This window comes from Microtus ochrogaster, unplaced genomic scaffold (genome assembly GCF_000317375.1).
Source record: "Microtus ochrogaster isolate Prairie Vole_2 unplaced genomic scaffold, MicOch1.0 UNK19, whole genome shotgun sequence".
NCBI classification, from domain to species: domain Eukaryota; kingdom Metazoa; phylum Chordata; class Mammalia; order Rodentia; family Cricetidae; genus Microtus; species Microtus ochrogaster.
Genome location: NW_004949117.1, coordinates 1,864,654 through 1,885,561, shown reverse-complemented (window position 1 = coordinate 1,885,561; position 20,908 = coordinate 1,864,654). Strand labels below are relative to the sequence as shown.

The following is a 20,908-nucleotide window of genomic DNA, read 5'->3' as shown; positions in this document are numbered from 1 at the left end:
TGTGTAGCCTGCCTTTCCTGATTTATTTGCATTAGTAAAGGTTGTAGGGGCTCCAGTTATTGGTGTTTCCCATACATTGCAAGGAAGGATTCAGTTAGTTCTCTTTTTCAACTGAGTTCTCTTGCTTTGGGGATATTTGTTGCTACTCTCTCCCAAAAAAATTACTGCACCAGGCATAAACATTATACGTAGACATGCATGGCATGCAGACAAAGCACCTGTACACATAAGATAAAATAAGTTATAAAATACCTATAAGATAAAAGAAAGTACCATTTTTCTATTGTTAGATAATTTCTCATGTACTTACTCAAAGAATTTACTAGTCTCTTTTGCCATTTAACCATATTTTGAAAAAAGTACAATCAAATTTCTGGAGTTTCTGGGTTTCCTATCCTTTTCAATGTAGGTTAATATGAGTAGCTGATAATCTGTTTTCTTGGAGTCAAACATATTACTTGTGCTGTGGTTTAAGTGGGGATATCTTTATTAAATTACTTCACCTAAAAGCAAGGGCTAAGTCTGTACTTAGTAGTAGAGTACTTGTGACAGCCTCATTTTCATCTCCAAGATAACATACAAGAAAGAGTTAGGTAGTTTATAATTTGATATGACTTTGTCTTCATATTTTGTATTTTATGAACCCTAGTTGTTTTTTAAAACTGGCTAAAGGGAAATCCACTTTATTCCTTTCAGAGTATTCAGTAAGGGACAGCAAGTAGATCCAAGTGTTAGACATGTTGAACAAGGTGACTGGATTCAGGTTTCTCAAATGTATTTTTGGTTATGAAATACAATCAGATAAGCTCCTCCTCTGTTTCCTAAGTACTTACTGAGCACTTCTCTTGAGCCACCAAAATGTTTGTGACATAGCAATAAAGGCCAATTCTGTTTTTTTACCCTTAGGAAGGAAGCAGTATATTGGATATTGAGGAGAAAGACACAAAGCCATTCAAAATTTAAAGCTAATATATCTACCACAAGACTTCACATTAGTATTAAACAGTTGAGTTACTGTGTTGAAGGCATCTCTGTTTCTTTTTCTAAAGCAAATTCTTGGCATAACCTCAAAGATGAAAGTCCTGCATTGTTTGACACTGACCATCTGAGCCTTTTGTCTTGTGCTTCTGTGTTTAATGAAGAAATGGATCTGTACATCCATTTTTAAAGACCCTCCTCATTCACACACATCCATTATTCCATCAGAAGCACTGCGTGTTTGCTCTCGGCACCAGACAGAGGGTGCCTTAGATAGAGGCCTGCCTTGTCTTTGTTTCTCAGGAGGTTTCATTATATGACAAGCATCTTTTCGACCCTGGAATTGATTTATTAAGTTTTGTTTCTTTTGTGACTTTCTACATGAGTTTTGACCCTCAGAGGCTGTAAAGAATGAATGCGGCTTAAGTGAAATGAAGGCAGTGAGTTGGAAAAAGACATTAAATCCTATGTGAAGGCTGTACAAGATTTCCCAGAAAGTACAAGCCTTCCTCAGGGAAGGGAGGAGCATGATGACTAGAGTTACGTTCTCAGAGCTCTGGGAAGGGTGTGGAAAGGAATACTTTTTCCTTACCCACTTTTTAAAATTTGTACAACATTTTTTTCAAAAAGTTTTGGATAATCACATTAAAAATTATAGATACTAAAAAAATGACATATTTTTTTTAAAAAAAAAAACTAAGTCAGTCCTGTGCCCGAGCTCAAGTTCTTCCCTTGGGCATACTGTTGATTTACTATGATTTGCTTTCAAGGAATTTTTTTAATGCACAGACAAGCTGCATATTTATGTATCTGTGTGTGTCTGTGTGTATTCGTGTGTTATTGTTGTTGTTGATGAAGTATTTTAAGTTTTATTTTGGCACTAAATAGAATTGCTTCTGTGCCTGTGGGGATACTTTGAGGTCACACACTCTTTGTGACTGGAGAAGCAGGATTCCTTTGCTGAACAATTCTTCCTTCTTTTCTGTCCCTGAAATCTAGAGTCCAGGGAGTTCCAGCTTGTGTTTTATTGGGGTGGGGGATACGGTCATCGTTTAATCCATTTCTCGAGGTTATTTCTCTGCATGTAGTCTTTGAAAAGATGTGTTTTGTTTCATATCTTCTATTAAACTTGCTAATTTAGTCCAATTGTGTTTAAGTTATTAGAAGGCATGGAACTAATTTGATGATTTGTTCATGATCCTTTAAAATTTAAAGCAATTTATATGAGCGTGTGTGTGTGTGTGTGTGTGTGTTTGTTTTAGACAGGATCTCTATGTTAAATTGTCCTACTTAGGGCTGCCATTGCTGAAATACCATGACCAACTGGGGAAGGATTTGTGGAGCAAAGAGTTTGTTTATTTATACTTTCACATAGCTATTCTTAAAGGAAATCAGGACAGAACTCAGATAAGGTAGGAACCTGGAGGCAGGAACAGATACAGAGGTCATGAAGCAGTGCTTCTTACTGTCTTGTTCCTCATGACTCCTTCAGCTTTTCTTATAGAACCCAGGACCACCAGCTTAGGAGTGACTCCATCCACAGTAGGCTGAGACCTCCCCATCAATCACTAAGAACTGTCCTTAAAGAATATAGCCAGATCTTATGGAGGCATTTTCTTAGAGGAGATTCCCTCCTCTCTGATGACTCCTGTTTTTGTCAGGTTGATGCAAAACTAGCCAGCACAGTTATGTAGGCTGACCTGGCACTCACTTTTTGGTTCAGGGTGATGTTGACTGAGTTTCTTATGGGGGCCATTTGTTGACTGAAGCTTTCTGTCCTGCCCGGTTCCCGCAATCATTAAGTCCCAAAGAAATCACACAGTGGTGTACATTAACTATAAACTGATTGGCCCATTAGCTCAGGCTTCTTATTAACTCTTTTTTTTCTAATTCCACTTGTCACGGATTTTTTTTTAATTGAGAAAAGGAAAAAAAAAAGTATCTGCCTCCTCCCAGCCTCCCATTTCCCTCCCTCTCCTCCCACCCTTCTCCCCCTCCCCCCACTCCTCTCCCCCTCCCTCTCCAGTCCAAAGAGCAGTCAGGGTTCCCTGCCCTGTGGAAAGTCCAAGGTCCTCCCCCCTCCGTCCATGTCTAGGAAGGTGAACATCCAAACTGGCTAGGCTCCCACAAAGCCAGCACATTACTTAGGATCAAAACCCCGTGCCATTGTCCTTGGCTTCTCATCAGGCCTCATTGTTCGCCATGTTCAGAGAGTCCAGTTTTATCCCATGCTTTTTCAGTCACAGTCCTGCTGGCCTTGGTGAGCTCGCAATAGATCAGCTCTGGGCAGCTGAGGATAGGGAACCTGAAATGACCCTATCCTATAGCAATACTGACGAATATCTTGCATATCATCATAGAACCTTCATCTGGTGATGGATGGAGATAGAGACAGAGACCCACACTGGAGCACTGGACTGAGCTCCCAAGGTCCCAATGAGGAGCGGAAGGAGGGAGAAGATGAGCAAGGAAGTCAGGACCACGAGGGGTGCACCCACCCACTGAGACAGTAGAGCTGATCTATTGGGAGCTCACCAAGGCCAGCTGGACTGTGACTGAAAAAGCATGGGATAAAACCGGACTCTCTTATTAACTCCTATAACTTATATTAGCCCATTATTATTATCTGTGTTTGCCACAAGGCTCAGTACCTTTTTCAGCGAGGCAGTAGTCACATCTTGCTTCTTTGGTGTCTGGACAGGACTGCAGAGGAATGGGCTTTTCTCTTTCCAGAATTCTCCTGTTCTCATTACCTCACCTCTACTTCCTGTCTGGTTGTCCCACCTATGCTTTCTGCCTGGCTACTGGCCAATCAGCGTCTATTTAAAACATAATTGACAGAATACAGAATTGTCCCACATCAGGATTTCAACGTTTCTTTGTCAGCCACCCATATTTGGGGAATATAGGCATTTAAAACTTATAACTTCTATGTAATTTTAGCTGGAAAAACCTTACAGGAACATTTCTGTTCAAATTCTGTTCTCCCCCAAATCTGATTCTCCTGTGTCATCTCCCTTTTATTGTTTAAATAAAAATGAGAATATCCTATGTGTCCTATTGAGGTTGCAGAAATATATATATATATATATATATATATTATATTCGGTAAATAGATTTAGCCTAGAAGAGTCAATTCTCTGAAACCAGGTATTACCCCTTATTTATTTGGTTTCTATTGAGGAAAACAAGAGCTATAGGAAGTGTTTTTGACCCATGTTCTCAGTTTTAAGCAGTAGAGTAAGTTGTTTGAGGTCTGTCGCATTTTTAATAGTTTGCACTGCTGCAAACAGTTTCTTCATAACTATATTGTATTGTACAACGTTTCCAATTCTAAACTCAGAATATTGATTGGGATTAAGAGATAAATTGTTGAATTAAGTACAGGCTAAAATTCTAGTCTTTTTTAAGGTTCATTTTTAATTTTTCAGAATTAAAACTAAAAATCACTGTAGCGGGGGAATAAGTGGTTGTGAGCCCTCTGATGTGGGTGCTGAGAATTGAAATCAAGTCCTCCGGAAGAGCAGGCAGTACACTTAACAACTGAGCCATCTTTTTAGCCCTCAATTCTAATTTCTGTGGGGACAACAAAGAAGATATATTTAATGTTTTCTGGGTTTGTTATTTCTGATGTCAATTAGGCATGTATATTTAAAATAGCTTATGTTATATTTTCTTCTCTACCACCACCTTAGAGGAAAGCTGTACCTTCGAGGTATGGTAAGTGAATGCAGATGACAGGAGGGTAATAGAGTTGAAAAGACTAAGGGTGTTGAAATGTCGTGTTTTTTGAAAATTTACTGTGAGTCCTTGTGGAGCTGAGTATTAATGTGTCATCTGATAATTATCACTAATCCTATAATTTTGTCAGGTGTTACTGTATTTATAAGGGGACCAGGTCATAGAGGAGTTAGGAGACCTAGCCAACATCATGCGCTAACAGACTCTGAAATGGCAGTTCGGGTCTAGAGACAGCCGTTGATCATGATCAGATAAGCCACGTAGGTGAATAGAGTTGGGATTCCATTTTGTACCTCCTGCAAAAATTTCATTCTGCAAAGGTCATTCAACTAGACTGTGATTGCTACTATAGAGTGTCCATAAAGGCAGACACGTGCTTTTAGCCCTTCCCATTTCCTGAGCACAGTTCCTAGTGAGTTTCACACTGGAAAGTCACGATAGAAAAATCAAGTTCTTTTCTTTACATACATTCCATGTGCTCTGAGTAACATTCAAAAGCCAAGAGAAACCTTTTTTTGAACCTTACTCTGGTTGCTTGGTAATCATTCAAACCCACAGTCTCTGAGGCTCTCTGGAGTATTGTTTGACTCTGGGAGAGAATTTGTGAATTGCGATTGGACAGCTGAGTGTCCAGAGAACAAGAATCTGCAGGAAAGCAGACTAAAAGTGTGCAGGAGCCTTACGCTTTGCTGTGTAAGTCGAGAATGACTCTTGTTTATATAAAATGAAGAGATTTAATTATCACTGCCCATTTTTCAGGTTCTTTTCACTTGTAAAATATGTGAGGCAGCTGCTTTCTGTCTTCCTGTGTGTCTGCACACGTTCTCCGTGGCCAGCACTGTTCAGTGTGAGTGAGGACACTGGCATGTGCTGCAGTCCCCTCTTAGCCCTGGGAAACTCTGTTGTTATTACAAAGCAAGACGATTTTATATATGATACTCTGCATATTCCCTACTTAAAATGTGAAGAAATGGAAAGCTCTTAAGACTTGAGTAGCTTTCCCTTTATGATTCCTCAGCAAAAAGGAGCATGTTTTAAAGTTTCCTTTTTTATAATAGAAATCTTAATCCAGATATTGAAATTACTTATAAGATATAAAACACATTTTAATACTTAAATTGACTTCTGCCAAGATTTATCCAATTTAGAAAAATTCGGAAAATTGCAACATATCACTGCATAAGAAAAGGTACAAGCAAGAAATAAAAAATGATATTGGGTGAACATTTTAGACTAAGATGTAGTCTGGTAGAGTGCTAATCTACGGTCTACCCCAAATGCTTGTTCTGGTGGTCTGTCTGGTCGTGCTTTGCTTGCCCATTGATGTGCACTAATAGTGCACAGCTGAGTGCTTACGGGGAACCTCTGCAGCTATTCATCTTTGCTCTCTGTTTTCCATTTTCAGTAGTATCTCGTGCCCTGTACCGTGTTTGATCTTTGTGGAATCTTAGTGCCTTCCTTTCAACTCATGCATTCCTCTGGTCTCACTCTGGGTTTTCTATCCATACTCAGCAGTCTTAAAGACTCCTCAAGATATTAGACAATAAATGTGATACCAACCTTGTTTTTCACTTCTCAGGAATCAGCTCTTTATTACCTGATATCCTGCTATACATAAAAAATATGTACTTGATATGTTTAGTCCAGTTCTTTGGCTCTTCTTAGGCAGGAAAGTTAATCTGTGTCTTCTACTCCATTTTGACCAGAAATGAAGAATGAAGCACCTACTTCATACCTGGGATGTTTTGGAGGGATAAAAAAGTGTGTGTGTGTGTGTGTGTGTGTGTGTGTGTGTGTGTGTGTGTGTATGATGGAATTATGTTATAATCCCAACAAATAAATAATTTTTAAATATTAAAAATAATTCTCCTTGGATCATTTTAGAGTACAGCTTTACAAATTATTCTGCTCATGTTAAAAGGTCTTGGTGTTCTCAACAGTAGAGAATTAGAGAAATGGTTTTGTAGTCAAATAACTGAGAACAAGTCACAGCATCATTGGGTGTGTTCAGAACACCTTTCCTGAGACTCATGTCATTGTGTTTATGACTGTTCATACAACAGCTTTTACTATCATTCTAAGTGTATCATTTGTATTTCTTGTTTGTTCTTTGACTATCTAATTTGTAGCTTTTGGCTCCAGAATTTTCAACAAGTTTTCATGGTATTTGTGTAGCAGTATTGTCCCTTCTTTGATACCTGTATGGAATTGGGTCAAGGCATAAATGAGCAAAGCAAATCTGTGCCCATCCTTGAAGATCTTAGTATAGGTTGTGGTACAGCTTAAAACATAGATGTTATCATAGCAGTAAGCCCTTTATGTGCTCCTACACTGTTAGTTGCTTTATGTTGACACTTGAAAGGAAGTGAAGGGAGCAAGATTTAAAGCAGGTAAAAAAGTTGGTAAATCACCGTTGAGAATCAATCAACTTGTCAATTTATTTTCAAAACCTATACTCTTTTGCTCTTATACTACATATGGAAAAATAGTTTTGTGAAGAAAAATAGGCTTAATTTTATTTTGAATTTAACCATGTTTCAAATAATGCTGGATGTTCTTATTTAAATTTATTTTATTTCCTTGAACAACTCAGTTTCTTCTCCAGGCTTAGTAGTCCTAGAATATCAGGTCTTAGGAAACTGAAGAAGGCGGATGAATTCAGGGCCAACCTGGGCTACATAATGATACTCTTGTCTCAAAATAAGAAAAAAGACAGAGACAGAGCGGGAGGAGAGATGAGAGACAGAATGAGCTAGATTATGTATGCCTCCTTTTCAGTACTTAAGGTTCCCACTTTAAGTGTAACATTTTCTAATGGACCTAAAATTTGATTAACCTTCAAAGCTTTAACTTTAACTTGTGAATTCTTGATATTTCCTAAATTTTAAACTTATTTTGATGTTTCTGTTTTACCTACAAAAGCAAATCTCTCCAAACTCCAAAGAAAAAAAAGAGACAAAATGAAAGAGTATGCTTACTGTGTGGCTTTGTGTGCTGGTCCTTTTAGCCTGAGCTGAATAATCAAGGATATATTTTCTTAAATACGTCAGTACTAAAATATTGTTAACATCATTATATTTTTCTTAGGCTTGGTAGTGAGTCTCTTTTGATTTTTCTCTATCTTTTTCGGAGTCCATCCCACTATGTGTAACTCCTAGTAGTTTAAAGAGGCTTCATGCATTTTCCCTTTTTTGTCTGTATCTTGGGGAAAATGTATTCCATAGAGCAAGAAATCATGTTTATAATAAATAAGGTCTACTTGTTCCTAGTCATATTTTATTTTCTTTGTCCTGTATTTGAACTTAGCAGAGTTATAGGTGATCTACATGCAATCCTTTATAGGACTTACTGTAGTCTTGAACTTGTGGTGGTTTTGCTTGTGTGTTTCTGCTAGGGTGCAGTGTCCCACACACTATGGCTGTTGTATTTCAGTGTGGGCATCTACATCTGGGGTCCTCTCAGCCTCTCTTCCTCACTCTTCCCACTGTGCCACAGTGTATTGGCATCTCCTCTCTTTTGCTGTGACATCCTGGATATCTCTGCCATTGTTCTTAACTGCATTAACTTTGCACAAAATGCATCTTTCTCATGAGATAATTCCTTTAAGAAATTATTTATTTCCTTGTTATAGTTATCATTTCATTGTCTGGCACAGTACGTGGCAGACATCAGTTATAGTTTATTGAAGAATGCATAAATTAGTAACATTAATTTATTTATCATTTTTATAACTTTAAAATGTAAGTTTTAACATAATTTTCTTATCAAGGCCTATTCTATTCTTTTTAGAGATTCATAAGTAATTTGCTTTTCTTTTAAAATTGTGAAAAAAAGTTGTCAGAAGCCAGATTTGTTTAATGTCATTCAAGTGTCAATTGTGTGATACCCTCCTCTGCCCCCCAATCTCCACTGCCTCTTAAGATGGTGACCCTACAAATGAGACGGAGTGAAGAACATTGGGTGGGTAGAGATTAAGATTCCCTGCTGGCTTGTAATTACAAGACTCTGGATGGTTATTTATTTGGATGAAATGATGCATACGTTTTTGCATGCATCAAAAGTAAAGCATGTTTGATTGTTGGAGGAATGTCTGAATTCCCCAGTGGGATGTCATGGGGATGTTTATAAACTCTCACCAAGCAGTTCTTCCACAATAGAATTTCATTGGCATTGAGATAATAATTTGCACAGTCAAATTACTTTCTTTTCAAAACCAAGGGACTTATGAGGACCTAATCCTTTATTAATGTCAACCCATAGGCTGCAAGAAAGCGTAAGATTGCCATTCGCAAAGCCCAGGGGAAGAATGTGGAGGCCATTCGAGAGCTGAATGAGTATCTGGAACAGTGAGTGTTTTACAAGGGGATTGTGTTTTGTTATTCTGATAAATCTTTTTTTTAATTAAAATGGAATTTGCATTTGATTTTCTAGTTTGTTCATTTATAAAACATTTACACATACTCTTTTCCTTATTTTCTCCTGTCAGATTTGTAGGAGACCAAGAAGCCTGGCATGAACTCGCAGAACTCTATATCAATGAACATGAGTAAGTTGTTAAAAACACGTAGAACTTTAAGAATGAAACTGTAAAGTTCAGTAGACTCATTTCTAGAAGACTGGAAAAAAAGTCAATCACCTGTCATTGTAGATGAGGAGGAACTAATTAAATGAGCAAATAAGTAAAAAATAATAAATAAAAATTGCTAGTCATGTCAATAGCATTTAACTGGGTCATTTGGCTTTACTAAATTATTTTTGACCAGAAAATAAGCTTTTCTTTTAAATACAAGTGGGATCCTTTGGAATCTGAAAGGCTTTTTGCTAAGCTATTTCTTTTGGGAAATCAAAATTGTGAATTTTAGAGTTCAAATTGTTCTCATATTCAAAGAGTATTATACTCCCTGCTGTTTGAAAATTCAGTCAATTGTATGCATTTATTAACCTCAGTCCTAAGAGAGTCAACTCTTCCTGAGCAGAAGCGTCCGGTTGCCTGGGTTAAAAAGTAAGTGTGATCAAGAATGTTGAATGCTGTAGGAACTTGGTTATTGGGTATTTAATGTTTTTGTTAGCTTTATTATTGCCGTAGTGACAAGAGGAAAACCTAGTGATCAAGGATTAGTGCAGAGTCCTAGTCCAGGTTTACAAACATCATAGCATTAGCACCAACCTCCAAGTAGGGTGTGAGGCTTACTTCTTTTTTCATTAGGGCCTAAATCTGAATGATATCACATTGCCTTCCTTTTGAAAGAATAGAATTAGACTCCCATGCACACTTTCTTGTTAACTTTTTCTCTCAGTGCTACACACAGGTGGCACCAGAGATAAAACAGAAGGAGATGTGTATATTGCCTTTTCCCAAGTCTTTACAAGCGACTGCGGAATCATGCTCATGATTTTAGTGAAAGTGGCATTGAGAATAAAAGCCATAACTGTCATGTAGAATGCATATTACATCCAGGAGCCATTCTTCCACCTTGTGTTGTGCCAGAATCTCTTCCCAGGGTAAAGGATCTGTTTACTGAATTGTGTTCAGAGTAAATGTATATAAATAAGCCTGCATATGCTTAGGATGGGGCACATGCAGTATTTGTAGAAAACTAGATGTTCAGTGTGCATTACAAATGCTCACATTGGATTTTATTTTCATAAAGGGGGCAATCATTTATAATTTCTTTGTACTTTTTGAAGATCCCTAACTAAAAGCAGTTTTAAAGTTTCAAATTATCAAGGAAATCTTATTTTTTTTTCAAGACAAAAAAAAGTACCGAATGCAGAAAACCTAGAAACTCCAATAAAACATAAAGTCATAATCAGATTTACTTGAAATTCCACCTACCTAACTGCACTGTTCCCTGCCTTCTCTTGTATGCTGCATGAAAATCACTTAAATCTTGTGAGGACATTTCATTTTAACCTTAATTTGAATTTTTGGTGGCATATTGGATAAAAGAGCATTTTTAGATATTGAATGTCAGAGAGTGCTTTCTCCTTACTTTTTAGATAAGTAGCTATTAGATGAGTCATGGTTTTGTTTTAGATTTGTATCTGGTCCTTTATTTGTCTGCTTATTTAGTGGATACCTTTTCAAGAATGAATGCTAAGTTTTAGGTATAAAGATAAGAAGAGCTGAAAAACTGCAGAAGTTGGCTAGGAATCTGTGTGTAAGATCCTCCAGAAATAGATGATTTTGGGAGTTTCCAGGGTGAATTTGATTCCTTATTCCCTGTGTGTTTGACTGCTGTACCAGCTGACAATTTCATTACTATTGCCAACACAAGTTTTCATAGTGCTGTGTGGAGCTGTATCCAGGCAAGTCAGGTAGTAGTTATATCGTGGCTCTCTTCAGTGGTACAGCCTGGGTTGTAGTTGACCTCCCTGTACCTCTCTCTCTGCAGAGAATCAGCATTAATTTCTACTTTTTGGGGTGTTTTTGTAAGATAAAATGGGTTAATACACTTAAATATTTTGAGTATTACAGGGCATACAGTGAACACGTAATGAAATTACTTATTACTGTGTATGTAAGTGTGGATTTAGAGTATATATTTCAGAAAAGATGCAAAGTGTTAATATGCACATATTGGCAAATACTAAAAGTAACTTTAGTTAGCCTTGTTCTGTTGAGTGGGGTCACTACCTCACTGGGAATAAACCTTGCAACAGCTAAGCATTCATAAGGGTTTTCTGTAAATAGTGAGGATGGTTACATAGCTTTAAGCATATAAAATTAAGGTAAATTATAATCACATGGTCTAAAAGCTATTTTAACCAGAATCTTCCTGGCAGCTCTCTCTGCATGTTTTCAGCACCACTTGATTTAATAGTAGTGGAGAGAATATCTGATCAAACTTCATCTATTATTGATAGCTTTAGAAAAACCTAATTTTATTTTGATTTTACATTTGAATATAAAAATGAAAAGTCTTAAAAAAATGAAAAGTCTTTGTTGTATGATATTTTGAAGGTTGTAAAGCAACTAGACAGGATTTTGTTATAGCTGCTTTAGCTATTTAAACATTAATAGTAAATTTATCGAAGCTATGTTATGTAGAACTCCAAGGGTAGCACATGTGCAGTTGATGTGTAGGTGCTACTGTAATGATGCAACTTTTAGAGAAGTAATAGCCATTGATTCATAGCTTACTTTGGGATTAAACATAGACTTATTATTCACTTCAATGAAAGTCTACATATTAGATTTTGAATTAATAAATGCTTTAAATCTGCTTAAATAGCTTTAGAAATAAGTTTCTAATGTCACTAAGATTTAAATTATTTTAAAATATGTTTAAGAAAGTTTGTGACTTAAAATCTCTATATCCCATTAATATTTTGCAGTTATGCCAAGGCAGCCTTCTGCTTAGAGGAGCTAATGATGAGCAACCCACACAACCACCTGTACTGTCAGCAGTACGCGGAAGTGAGTGAGCCCCGCTTTCCTCCTTGCAGCCAGCCTCTCAGCACTTTATAACGGCCAATGAGTGCTGAGGGGGATGCAAGTCAAAAAATTTAAGTATTGAGTTGAAATCCTAACTTTTCAGATAAAGTGAAATTCTTTGTAGTTTCGTACAGTATTTATGTTGATCTTCCTAATTATGAATCAGTTAAATCACAGTTGTCAATATTTAATTCCTTCTGAGACATTTATAAAGATGATGGCTTTTAAATACATATTCTAGGCAATTCATGAAATATAGGAAATATGTGTTTAATTTGCACAGTATTAGAAATCATAGTTTAATTGACTACTATAATGTTATAAAGACCTCATATGAAAGGATATAAAAGAACTATTCCTTCCATTATTAAAGTGCAGATGTAAAATAGAGAATTCCTATTTGGAGTCTAGATTTATAATACCAGTAATAGAAATGACAGTGTTGTGCCTCAGCAAGACCATTGAAATGAAAAGTGTGCTATACTTTTTTAGTGTGGCAATATTTTTTATAATAGCTACTCTGATCCTATGTTCATAGCAGAGAATAGTTCGGCAAAGGCAAGTTGTGTGTTTTAAATTTTAGATTAACTACCTTACAGTGAATGCTTTTAGCATGCTGCATTTGTTTATGGAATATCTGTTCTCATTACTTAATGCCTATCTATGATGGAGCATGCTACATTTCAAAATAGTAAAATAAACAGGTTTCAGCAATCTGTAACTTTTAACAGGTCAAATACACCCAAGGTGGACTTGAAAACCTTGAGCTTTCAAGAAAGTATTTTGCACAGGCCCTGAAACTCAACAACCGAAACATGAGAGCTCTGTTTGGGCTTTACATGGTAAGTTGGTGTGCGTGTTCAGCATTACTCTAGAGAGTCTGGCGTCTCAGCCTCCCCGTCTCCCCTGCGTGCTTTCTTGTTGTGCTGATGAGCAGAGTTGATTATGAGCAGGAGGCTGCAGAGCAGCTTTCCCTGTGATGGTGTACTTCTTTGCTCTGTGACATTCCATCTGAGATGTGCTCGCCATATCAGAATCGAACAGTGTTAGGTACTAAAGCATAATATATATATATATTGTTCATTTGTTTGATATTTTTGGGTGTGTACCCAGTGATACTGTACTTCTTTCCTAATTATAAATTTAAAAGACATTTTAACCTATGCCAATAAAAAGTATTAGAAGAAAACTCTATAGTATATCAAATTTTAAATATTTTAAAGGTATAGAAAAACTGTTTGAAAATTATTTGTGAAATTACATAGTTATCAGTTAGCATGGCCAATTAAGGCCTTAAAAATGTTTAACAAAAACTGTAAGAAGCAGGATATTTTGCGGAGCTTTAGAATATTGTTAAGACTGATACCTGTTTGCAGTCAGAAAGACCAGGGAAACTGACAGGTCCCCTTGTTCTTTGACATTGTAATTTACCTTTTGTTTTTCCTTGGTTTTGAAAGTTTATCATTTCAGAATTTCAAACTTGAATTTTTTTTATAAAATTCACCTTCTACTCCTTCAATATCCTCCCCCCCATTTTTCCTTCTCAGATTCATGTGCTTTTTTAAAAATCTACTGAATCCAATTAGAGTTGTCAATATTATACTAGTCTCTTTTTATTGACTCTTGATGAATGTCATTTTTGTTGAAGCCAGTGAAAGATAATTGGTTGAAAATATAGTGATAAGAAACAAATGACATAATTTTCAGGAACAAAATGTGATTAAAGTTTACCTCAAAGAATTTAAAGAAATTTTTCTTTGATTCTACCAGAAACAATTACAGTGGCTTGGAGATGCACTGGTATTGCCAGTATCTAAGAAATAATGGCCATCTTTAAAGCTGCAGGACAGCTTTTACTAAGAATTCCTTGCTTGTACAGGACATTGCTGAGTGCTGGTTTTCATTTCACATCAGCTGTTTAAGTACATACTCTAATTGCTACCTGAAATTCATAAATGCTGCAACTGAGATACACACACCATACAGTTCCTATTTTAAGGTGGGATTCTAGCCCCGGCATTTGGTTTTTATTCAACCACTTCATTACCTGGGTTTCATATAAAAAATTTGCCACAAGAATACAGATAACCTACTGACTTCAGAGGAGAGAGTGCAAAGACTATGAAGGAGACCTTGAAAGAAAACTTAGCCTTTTCTGAGTTTCATAGGCAGATCCTTATAAGAATAAGCTATATTTGGGAATACAACCAAAGTTCAACCTTCCTCTTCCCAGAAGTATAAAGATATATTTTAAATCCAACCTGTTGTTTTGAAGGTTTATAGGTTATTTTGCAGATATTAGACTAAGAATCTCTCATTAAATTACATAGTTTTTAAAGGCAGGTTTGTAGAGTACGATTGCACTGGAATGACAAGGCGATGAGAGAGGAGAATCCTCCTTAGATCAGAGATCTCTAACTTGTTTTTCCCAAGCTAGATTATTTCTATTGGCCTTAATATATTTTCACCTTTTAATATAGGAAGTTTTGCTAAATTGTTTTTGAAGTTCTTTCTGTTAATATTTGATAATCTGATATTGGAGATTTAATATTTTTAAGTAGCAAGAAATAATAATATCTTAAGTAAAATGCTTTGGTTTATAAAGTACACTTCCACAGTGTTAGAGATTTTATCTTTAAGAGCTGATGTAGATATATAGTTAAATAATATTAGATATACTTTAAAATGTTCTTTGTCTTGTTATTTTGGATTATGCTCCATTTTAAATTATATTTTAATTTTTGAGCATTATTTTTATTCAATATTATTTTTATTTTAAAATTGTTTTGCTTCAGTATTTTAAAATTTGTTATCAACTATCTACAGCTATGACTCTTGCATGTTTTTATTATCATAGCTAGAAAAGAATTTTGTTTTTGATGTTTCTTTTTTGTTTTTAGTCTGCAAGTCATATTGCTTCTAATCCAAAAGCAAGTGCAAAAATGAAAAAGGACAACATCAAATATGCCAGTTGGGCTGCTAATCAAATAAACAGGGCTTATCAGGTCAGTATTGACAATTTTGGTGTGTAGGTTGCTTGATGTCTTTCTTTGTCACTTTGGTCTCTATAAACTACAAAGGCAAACGTCTGTTATTGGAAGTTGTTTTTACTGCCTTGGACCTATAGCACATTCTTCCTTTCTGACCTTCCCCCACAAAACAATCTCTTAGTTTAATGATATAATTAACCTTTAATTTGTAAATCTCATTTATTAAATATGAAGAAATTATAAAGCCCAGAAGTTAAACCAGAGGATGCAGTTTAGAAGCATATTGGATGTGAGAATGCATTTGCATTGATAGTATGTCAGGAAATAATAAGAGGCAAAAGAAAGGCTTCATGGTGAACTAACCAGACCTCCTATTAAAGCTTGCATTGTCCGTGTGCACTTCAGAGCACATATCCAATTTCTCTAGTTGTTAATTTTCTGCAGCTCATTTCTAGGGAATTTTCCCTTTTTTTTCAGGAATTTTTTTTCTTGGGAAATTTGTCCATGAGAAAACTACCTGCTTGCTTTTTGTTTTTTTGTTTTTTAAACCACATTTGTATTTATAGGACAGTTTGGCAGTTTATGGTCTTTTTGGCTTACATTTACTACGTGTTTGAATTGTATTTTCCCAATGGCTTATGAATAGAATGTTGTCCAGAAACCTAATGCCACTCCGACTTTCTCTCATAAATGATTTAGGTTTTTGCTTGGTTGCCCAAAGTAATTTTTTCTTTATCTTTAAATTCGGAGGTCTGTAATATACTTTGTTGATTGTTTTGGGGTCGGTATTTCTAAGTGCACAGGGGCCTTGTTTACAGCAGTCAGCCCTGTTACTTGAGAAAGAACACTTTTAGAGTTAGGATTTCTATCCTCTTTGCTCCAATCTTCTCCTTTGAGACTTCGATTATAAATACATTGCTTCTTCTCTTCCTACTCTTTACTCGGTTTCTTTCTCCTTTTTCTGTCATTCTGTTGTTTTTACATAATAAGGTAGTTTGGAGTTTGTTCACCTTCTTCTTCTTGTTTCCACGTTGGAATGAGGTCCTGGGCTGTTAGGATGTGTCTATGGGATGGAGTTGGGGTTGTGATGGGGTAGCTTTCCTCACTTGTCTCTTCTGTCTTCCCTCTTTGTTACAGAGCATTCCTTTGTAACTGCTCTGGGGGTCTGCTCTTTGTCACAGATAGGCCTGGCTTGGATGTGCTGGCTGCAGTCCTCTTGGACTCCACAGAATTCTGTAGGGCTCGGGTTCTCAGGTGTTACCCTGAGCTTGAGATGCCCTGTGGTGTTGACTGTTGGTTTTCTTTTGCAATTTGTCCCATCTTAGTTTCTTTCTATCGTTTCTTCCTCTAGTTCCACGTTTCTGTCCTATTCAGTTTGCTTTCAGATTTTATTTTTTTTTTTTTTTTTTTTTTGGTTTTTCGAGACAGGGTTTCTCTGTGGTTTTGGAGCCTGTCCTGGAACTAGCTCTTGTAGACCAGGCTGGTCTCGAACTCACAGAGATCCGCCTGCCTCTGCCTCCCGAGTGCTGGCATTAAAGGTGTGCTCCACCACCGCCCGGCTAGTATTTTCTTTGAGTTTTGAAATGTTTATGCTTTGGGAACCAGAGGTGTTGGCTGTGTGTTTGAAGTCCTACATTGTTGAATTTGTTTAATCATATTTACATGAGCTTTCCGATGTACCTATGATTTGGAGGTTTGAAGACGCTTTCCAACCTTTTTGGGCTATCTGTAGATTCATCAACTCAAGTATTACTCTTTGGGAGACTAATGTTGGTAATTTTTTTTCATTTTTGATTTATTAAGGTCTTAGAATCTCTTCTCTTCATTGCTCCAACATAGAGCTAATTCTCTGTTGCAGATCCTGCTGCCATTGGCCACAGGATCTCATTGGAATGTTTAGAAAATTGCTTGTGAATGATGTTTTTGAAATGTGTTATTTGAGGGCTGATTTTTCTCTTGTGTTCATTTGTTTTAATGTTGTTTTAGCAATCCTTAGCTAGAGAAGGTTGGGACTATTAAAAAAGTTTTTTGCCTCCTAATTATACTGTTGAAAATACTCTTTATTTATATATGTTATATATCATAGAAAATATTATTCTGTTAGCATATTATGACTCAAAATGCTTTTCTGTAAATGTAGTTGGCATAACCCAAATCTCTTCTGTATGTGTGTGTATATGTGTTTTAAAGATAGGAACAGTATAACAACACAAGATGATGGTGTGTACAATATATGATTATTTAGATGTATTAGAAATGGCTACCCAGGAATTGACTTTTGATATGACATGAATACATTTTTTTTGTGTGTGTGTAGTTTTTTGAGACCAAGTTTCTCAGTGTATAGGCTTGACTGTCTTGTAACTAGATCTGCAGACCATACTGGACTCGAAATCACAGAGATTTATCTGCCTCTACCTCCCAACTGCAGGGATTAAAGTCATGCGCCACCACCACCCAGCACATAGTCCTCCTGACTCAGCTTCCAGTACTGAGAGTATAGGTATACATCCCTATATCTGGCTCAATTTCTCACTCTTACTGGGTGATCCACAAGGACAGTGTTTCACTGATGTTACAGTGGATGCATCACAGGCTCTACATTTGAGAATGAGGCTTTTATTGTTTGGTTGTTCCTATGTTCTTTCTGGTAAGTTTTGTCGTTGTTGTTTTAAGATCCACAAGCCAGGCATGAATAGTTTGCTCACATGAGTATAACTGGGGTAAGCACAGGATCTGAATGATCTGAGAAGTAGAACTTCCAGACCCACATTCTTGTATCTAGATAAAGCTTTAAGAGCCATTTGAGAATTTAGGAACGTGCATCAAGACATATAAACCAGTATAAAACATAAAATATATATTTGTCACTGCAGTGTTTTTCTACATATTTATAAATTTGAAAAAATGGGGTTTTATCAGCAGTTTTTCTTTGCTTCCTCTTAATAAAACAAAACGTGGCCACTGCTTGCTCTTTAACTAATTGGTGTAGTGTGTTGAGGAGAACAGACATTGGCTTAGTGCGCTGGAAGTTTCTTGTAAATCTGCTGACAATTTTCCAGATCAACACTTTCTGTATATACTGTTAAATTTGTCTTTCTCAGATCCATATGTTATTATGACTGTCCAACTGGATCTATTACTGCCCTTTTGGAAAATGGAAAATTAAATCATGATTTGAGGAAAAAATGAGATCCTGGCTTAATCAGTTCAATTGCCATATAATTCTGAAATAGACTAGATAATTGTGTGTCAGGAAGAACTTGGAATGATAGATTTATATTTGCAACTTTTTAAATGTCTTTTGACATACGTTTGAGGTAACTTGGTTTGTCCTAAGTTGTAGTGATTGTCAGTAGTGGTGACACTATCTTAATGTCTGCATTTTTACCAGCTAACTTTGAAGAACCATGCTTTTATTTTTGAAAGTATATTTATATGTAAATTTAGCAATCCTATATTTAAAAATAGATGCTAAGGTGTCCCAAAATTTTTATTTTCACTTTGCTCTTAAGATAAAATTAGAATAATTATAGAATAATAAATTAGAATAATTGTTTTATACCCTTTCCCCCAACCTGTCAAGACTTTTTAGCAAAATCAGTCCATAAATGTTGTGCTTAGAGCCATTCCTGTTTATACTGAATGAGCAGTAAAAGAAAAGCCTTTCTCTGCTTGCTAAATCCCACAAAGGTAAATTTATCAACTGGATGATAGGGCAAGGTGCATACCTTCTCTATAATCTTTAATTGCTAAGAGAAATTATTTTCACGAAGTTTTAAATATGATGTTGCCATAATTCATAGCCATAACTGCTATTTTTCCCACTTCCCTTCCTTAAGCTGTATGTTGCATTATGGAAGGCAGGGTGCCTGTGTTTACAGTACCATTGCTAACATGCTCTCTAATTGTCCCTTCTGCCAAGTAGACTCTAAGCTGCAGCACCTAATGCTGGAGGAGTGACTGCGAGCATAGGCAGGTCAGAGGAGGTGACCAGTCACAAAGCCTGTGCTCCTGTTACCTGTGTGCTTATCCCGTCTTTCTAGACAGGTCATGAATATTTTGCCAAATTCAGAAATTACGAAAGAAATAAACACATAGTAAATCAGGTATTACTTACTGTCATAAGGTAGTTGCTGGAAAATGTGTTAGAATTACTAGATGTTGTTAATACCACATTTTAATCAATACTTTGACCATGGGAAAGTAAGGACTACAGGTAGAATAGACTTCCCCCTCCCTCATAGAAACAATCATTTATCTGGTAAATCTGTTGTGTTTAATCAAGCTAATGTAAACGGTAGTGACTGTCAGCACAGTTAGAAAACTCATTTTGAAATCAGCATGAGGTATTCAGCAGTGATTCCCCAGTGATTTAAGTCCATGAGTTTTGAAATTTAAAGTATTGTGAATTTACTTTTGTATACACAAACCTAGAACTTAATATATTGTTTTTGGTTTTCACTATAAATTCTAATCTGAATAAACAAGAAACATATCATCCAGTTAACTAACAAATCTGAGACGTTAAAAATGTGACCTATTCTCAATAATGTTAAAGTGTGTGCACTTTTACTTTGAAATGCTTAGTTAAAGTCCTTTCATTTGTGCACTTGCCTGACATTCCAAACATCTGTTTGTATGGTAGGCAAGTAGATAGCAACTGCTGTCCTCTATATGTGTGGCTTAAACGTCCTTTAAGTTATACAGTGGTCCATAAATGCTTTAGAGTCTGGATCTAGGGTAGTTTTCAAATCCAATCTAAGCCTTTATAGGTTATCATACTAATTGAAATCAGCTTAAACTGCCCAAGTACATGTAGTGAAATATTTAATGCAAATGTCCGTAAATCTCTGGGTTTGTTGTATTGAAAAACACATGTGATTGCACACAGATGATGTAATCATATTTTTATTAGCAATAAAATATAATGATGAGTGTGATGTTTGAACTTTGCAGTGATTTTGAGACTAATTGAATTCTTTTTTTTTTTCTTTCTAATTAGTTTGCAGGTCGAAGTAAGAAGGAAACCAAATACTCTCTTAAGGCAGTTGAAGACATGTTGGAAACATTGCAGATCACTCAGTCTTAAGGTTGCAGAGACTCTTTGACATTAGATTTCAAAACTGTACAGCTGAACGTCTTGGCCTGTGACTTATTTACTAAATGCCAAGTGCTGTTTGCATTCATTTTCTTTGAAGAGGTCAGTTTTAAAAAATGTGTTTAAATAAACCTCAACTTGCCTTGTATTGATAAGCAGGGAGTTGGAGGGAGTCCATGGAAGAGAGATTCAAGACCTATTGATTGTATATCTGTCTTCTTGTTGCCCCCATTTACCTTAAAAATAAACCATGATTTATTAAACTCATGCATGAAAATCCAGGTTTCTTTTGTTATATTGTAATTAATATGCTATTATAGAGCTCGTTTGTCAGCTAAGTTCTTCTCATTGGTGTTGATAAATTTACAAAATTTATAGCTTGCAGAAACAAGTTACTTTGAATGTTTTATAGTGACAGACTGGATTTTGTGGCCTGTGTGAATGTTTATTATTTTAATTTGTTCTAATAATAAGTCTTGCTTAAATTATGCCATTCTCTAAAGTTGGTAATATCTCTGATATTTTTTTGACATATACATTTTGTCCATAAAATGTTTTGAAGGTATGTAGTAATAGGTGCGGCGGGGCTGCATCCCCAGAACCCCGGCCGCCTCCAGCTAGCTTTACCCGAAATAATTACACGGACACTGTATTCTTTTA

At 36.1% G+C, this 20,908-nt stretch overlaps 1 protein-coding gene across 1 annotated transcript in view; it reads left to right on the top strand.

Moving 5' to 3' along the window:
- Nucleotides 1-20,908, top strand: part of Emc2 (ER membrane protein complex subunit 2) — a 35,569-nt gene that overhangs the window by 11,048 nt on the left and 3,613 nt on the right. Inside the window, exons 6-11 of the mRNA XM_026789479.1 lie at nucleotides 8,980-9,065; nucleotides 9,206-9,265; nucleotides 12,058-12,139; nucleotides 12,889-12,999; nucleotides 15,058-15,162; nucleotides 20,153-20,810. Coding sequence (XP_026645280.1) covers nucleotides 8,980-9,065; nucleotides 9,206-9,265; nucleotides 12,058-12,139; nucleotides 12,889-12,999; nucleotides 15,058-15,162; nucleotides 20,153-20,239 — 531 coding nt within the window. The 3' untranslated portion in view covers nucleotides 20,240-20,810. The remainder of the gene's footprint in view (nucleotides 1-8,979; nucleotides 9,066-9,205; nucleotides 9,266-12,057; nucleotides 12,140-12,888; nucleotides 13,000-15,057; nucleotides 15,163-20,152; nucleotides 20,811-20,908) is intronic.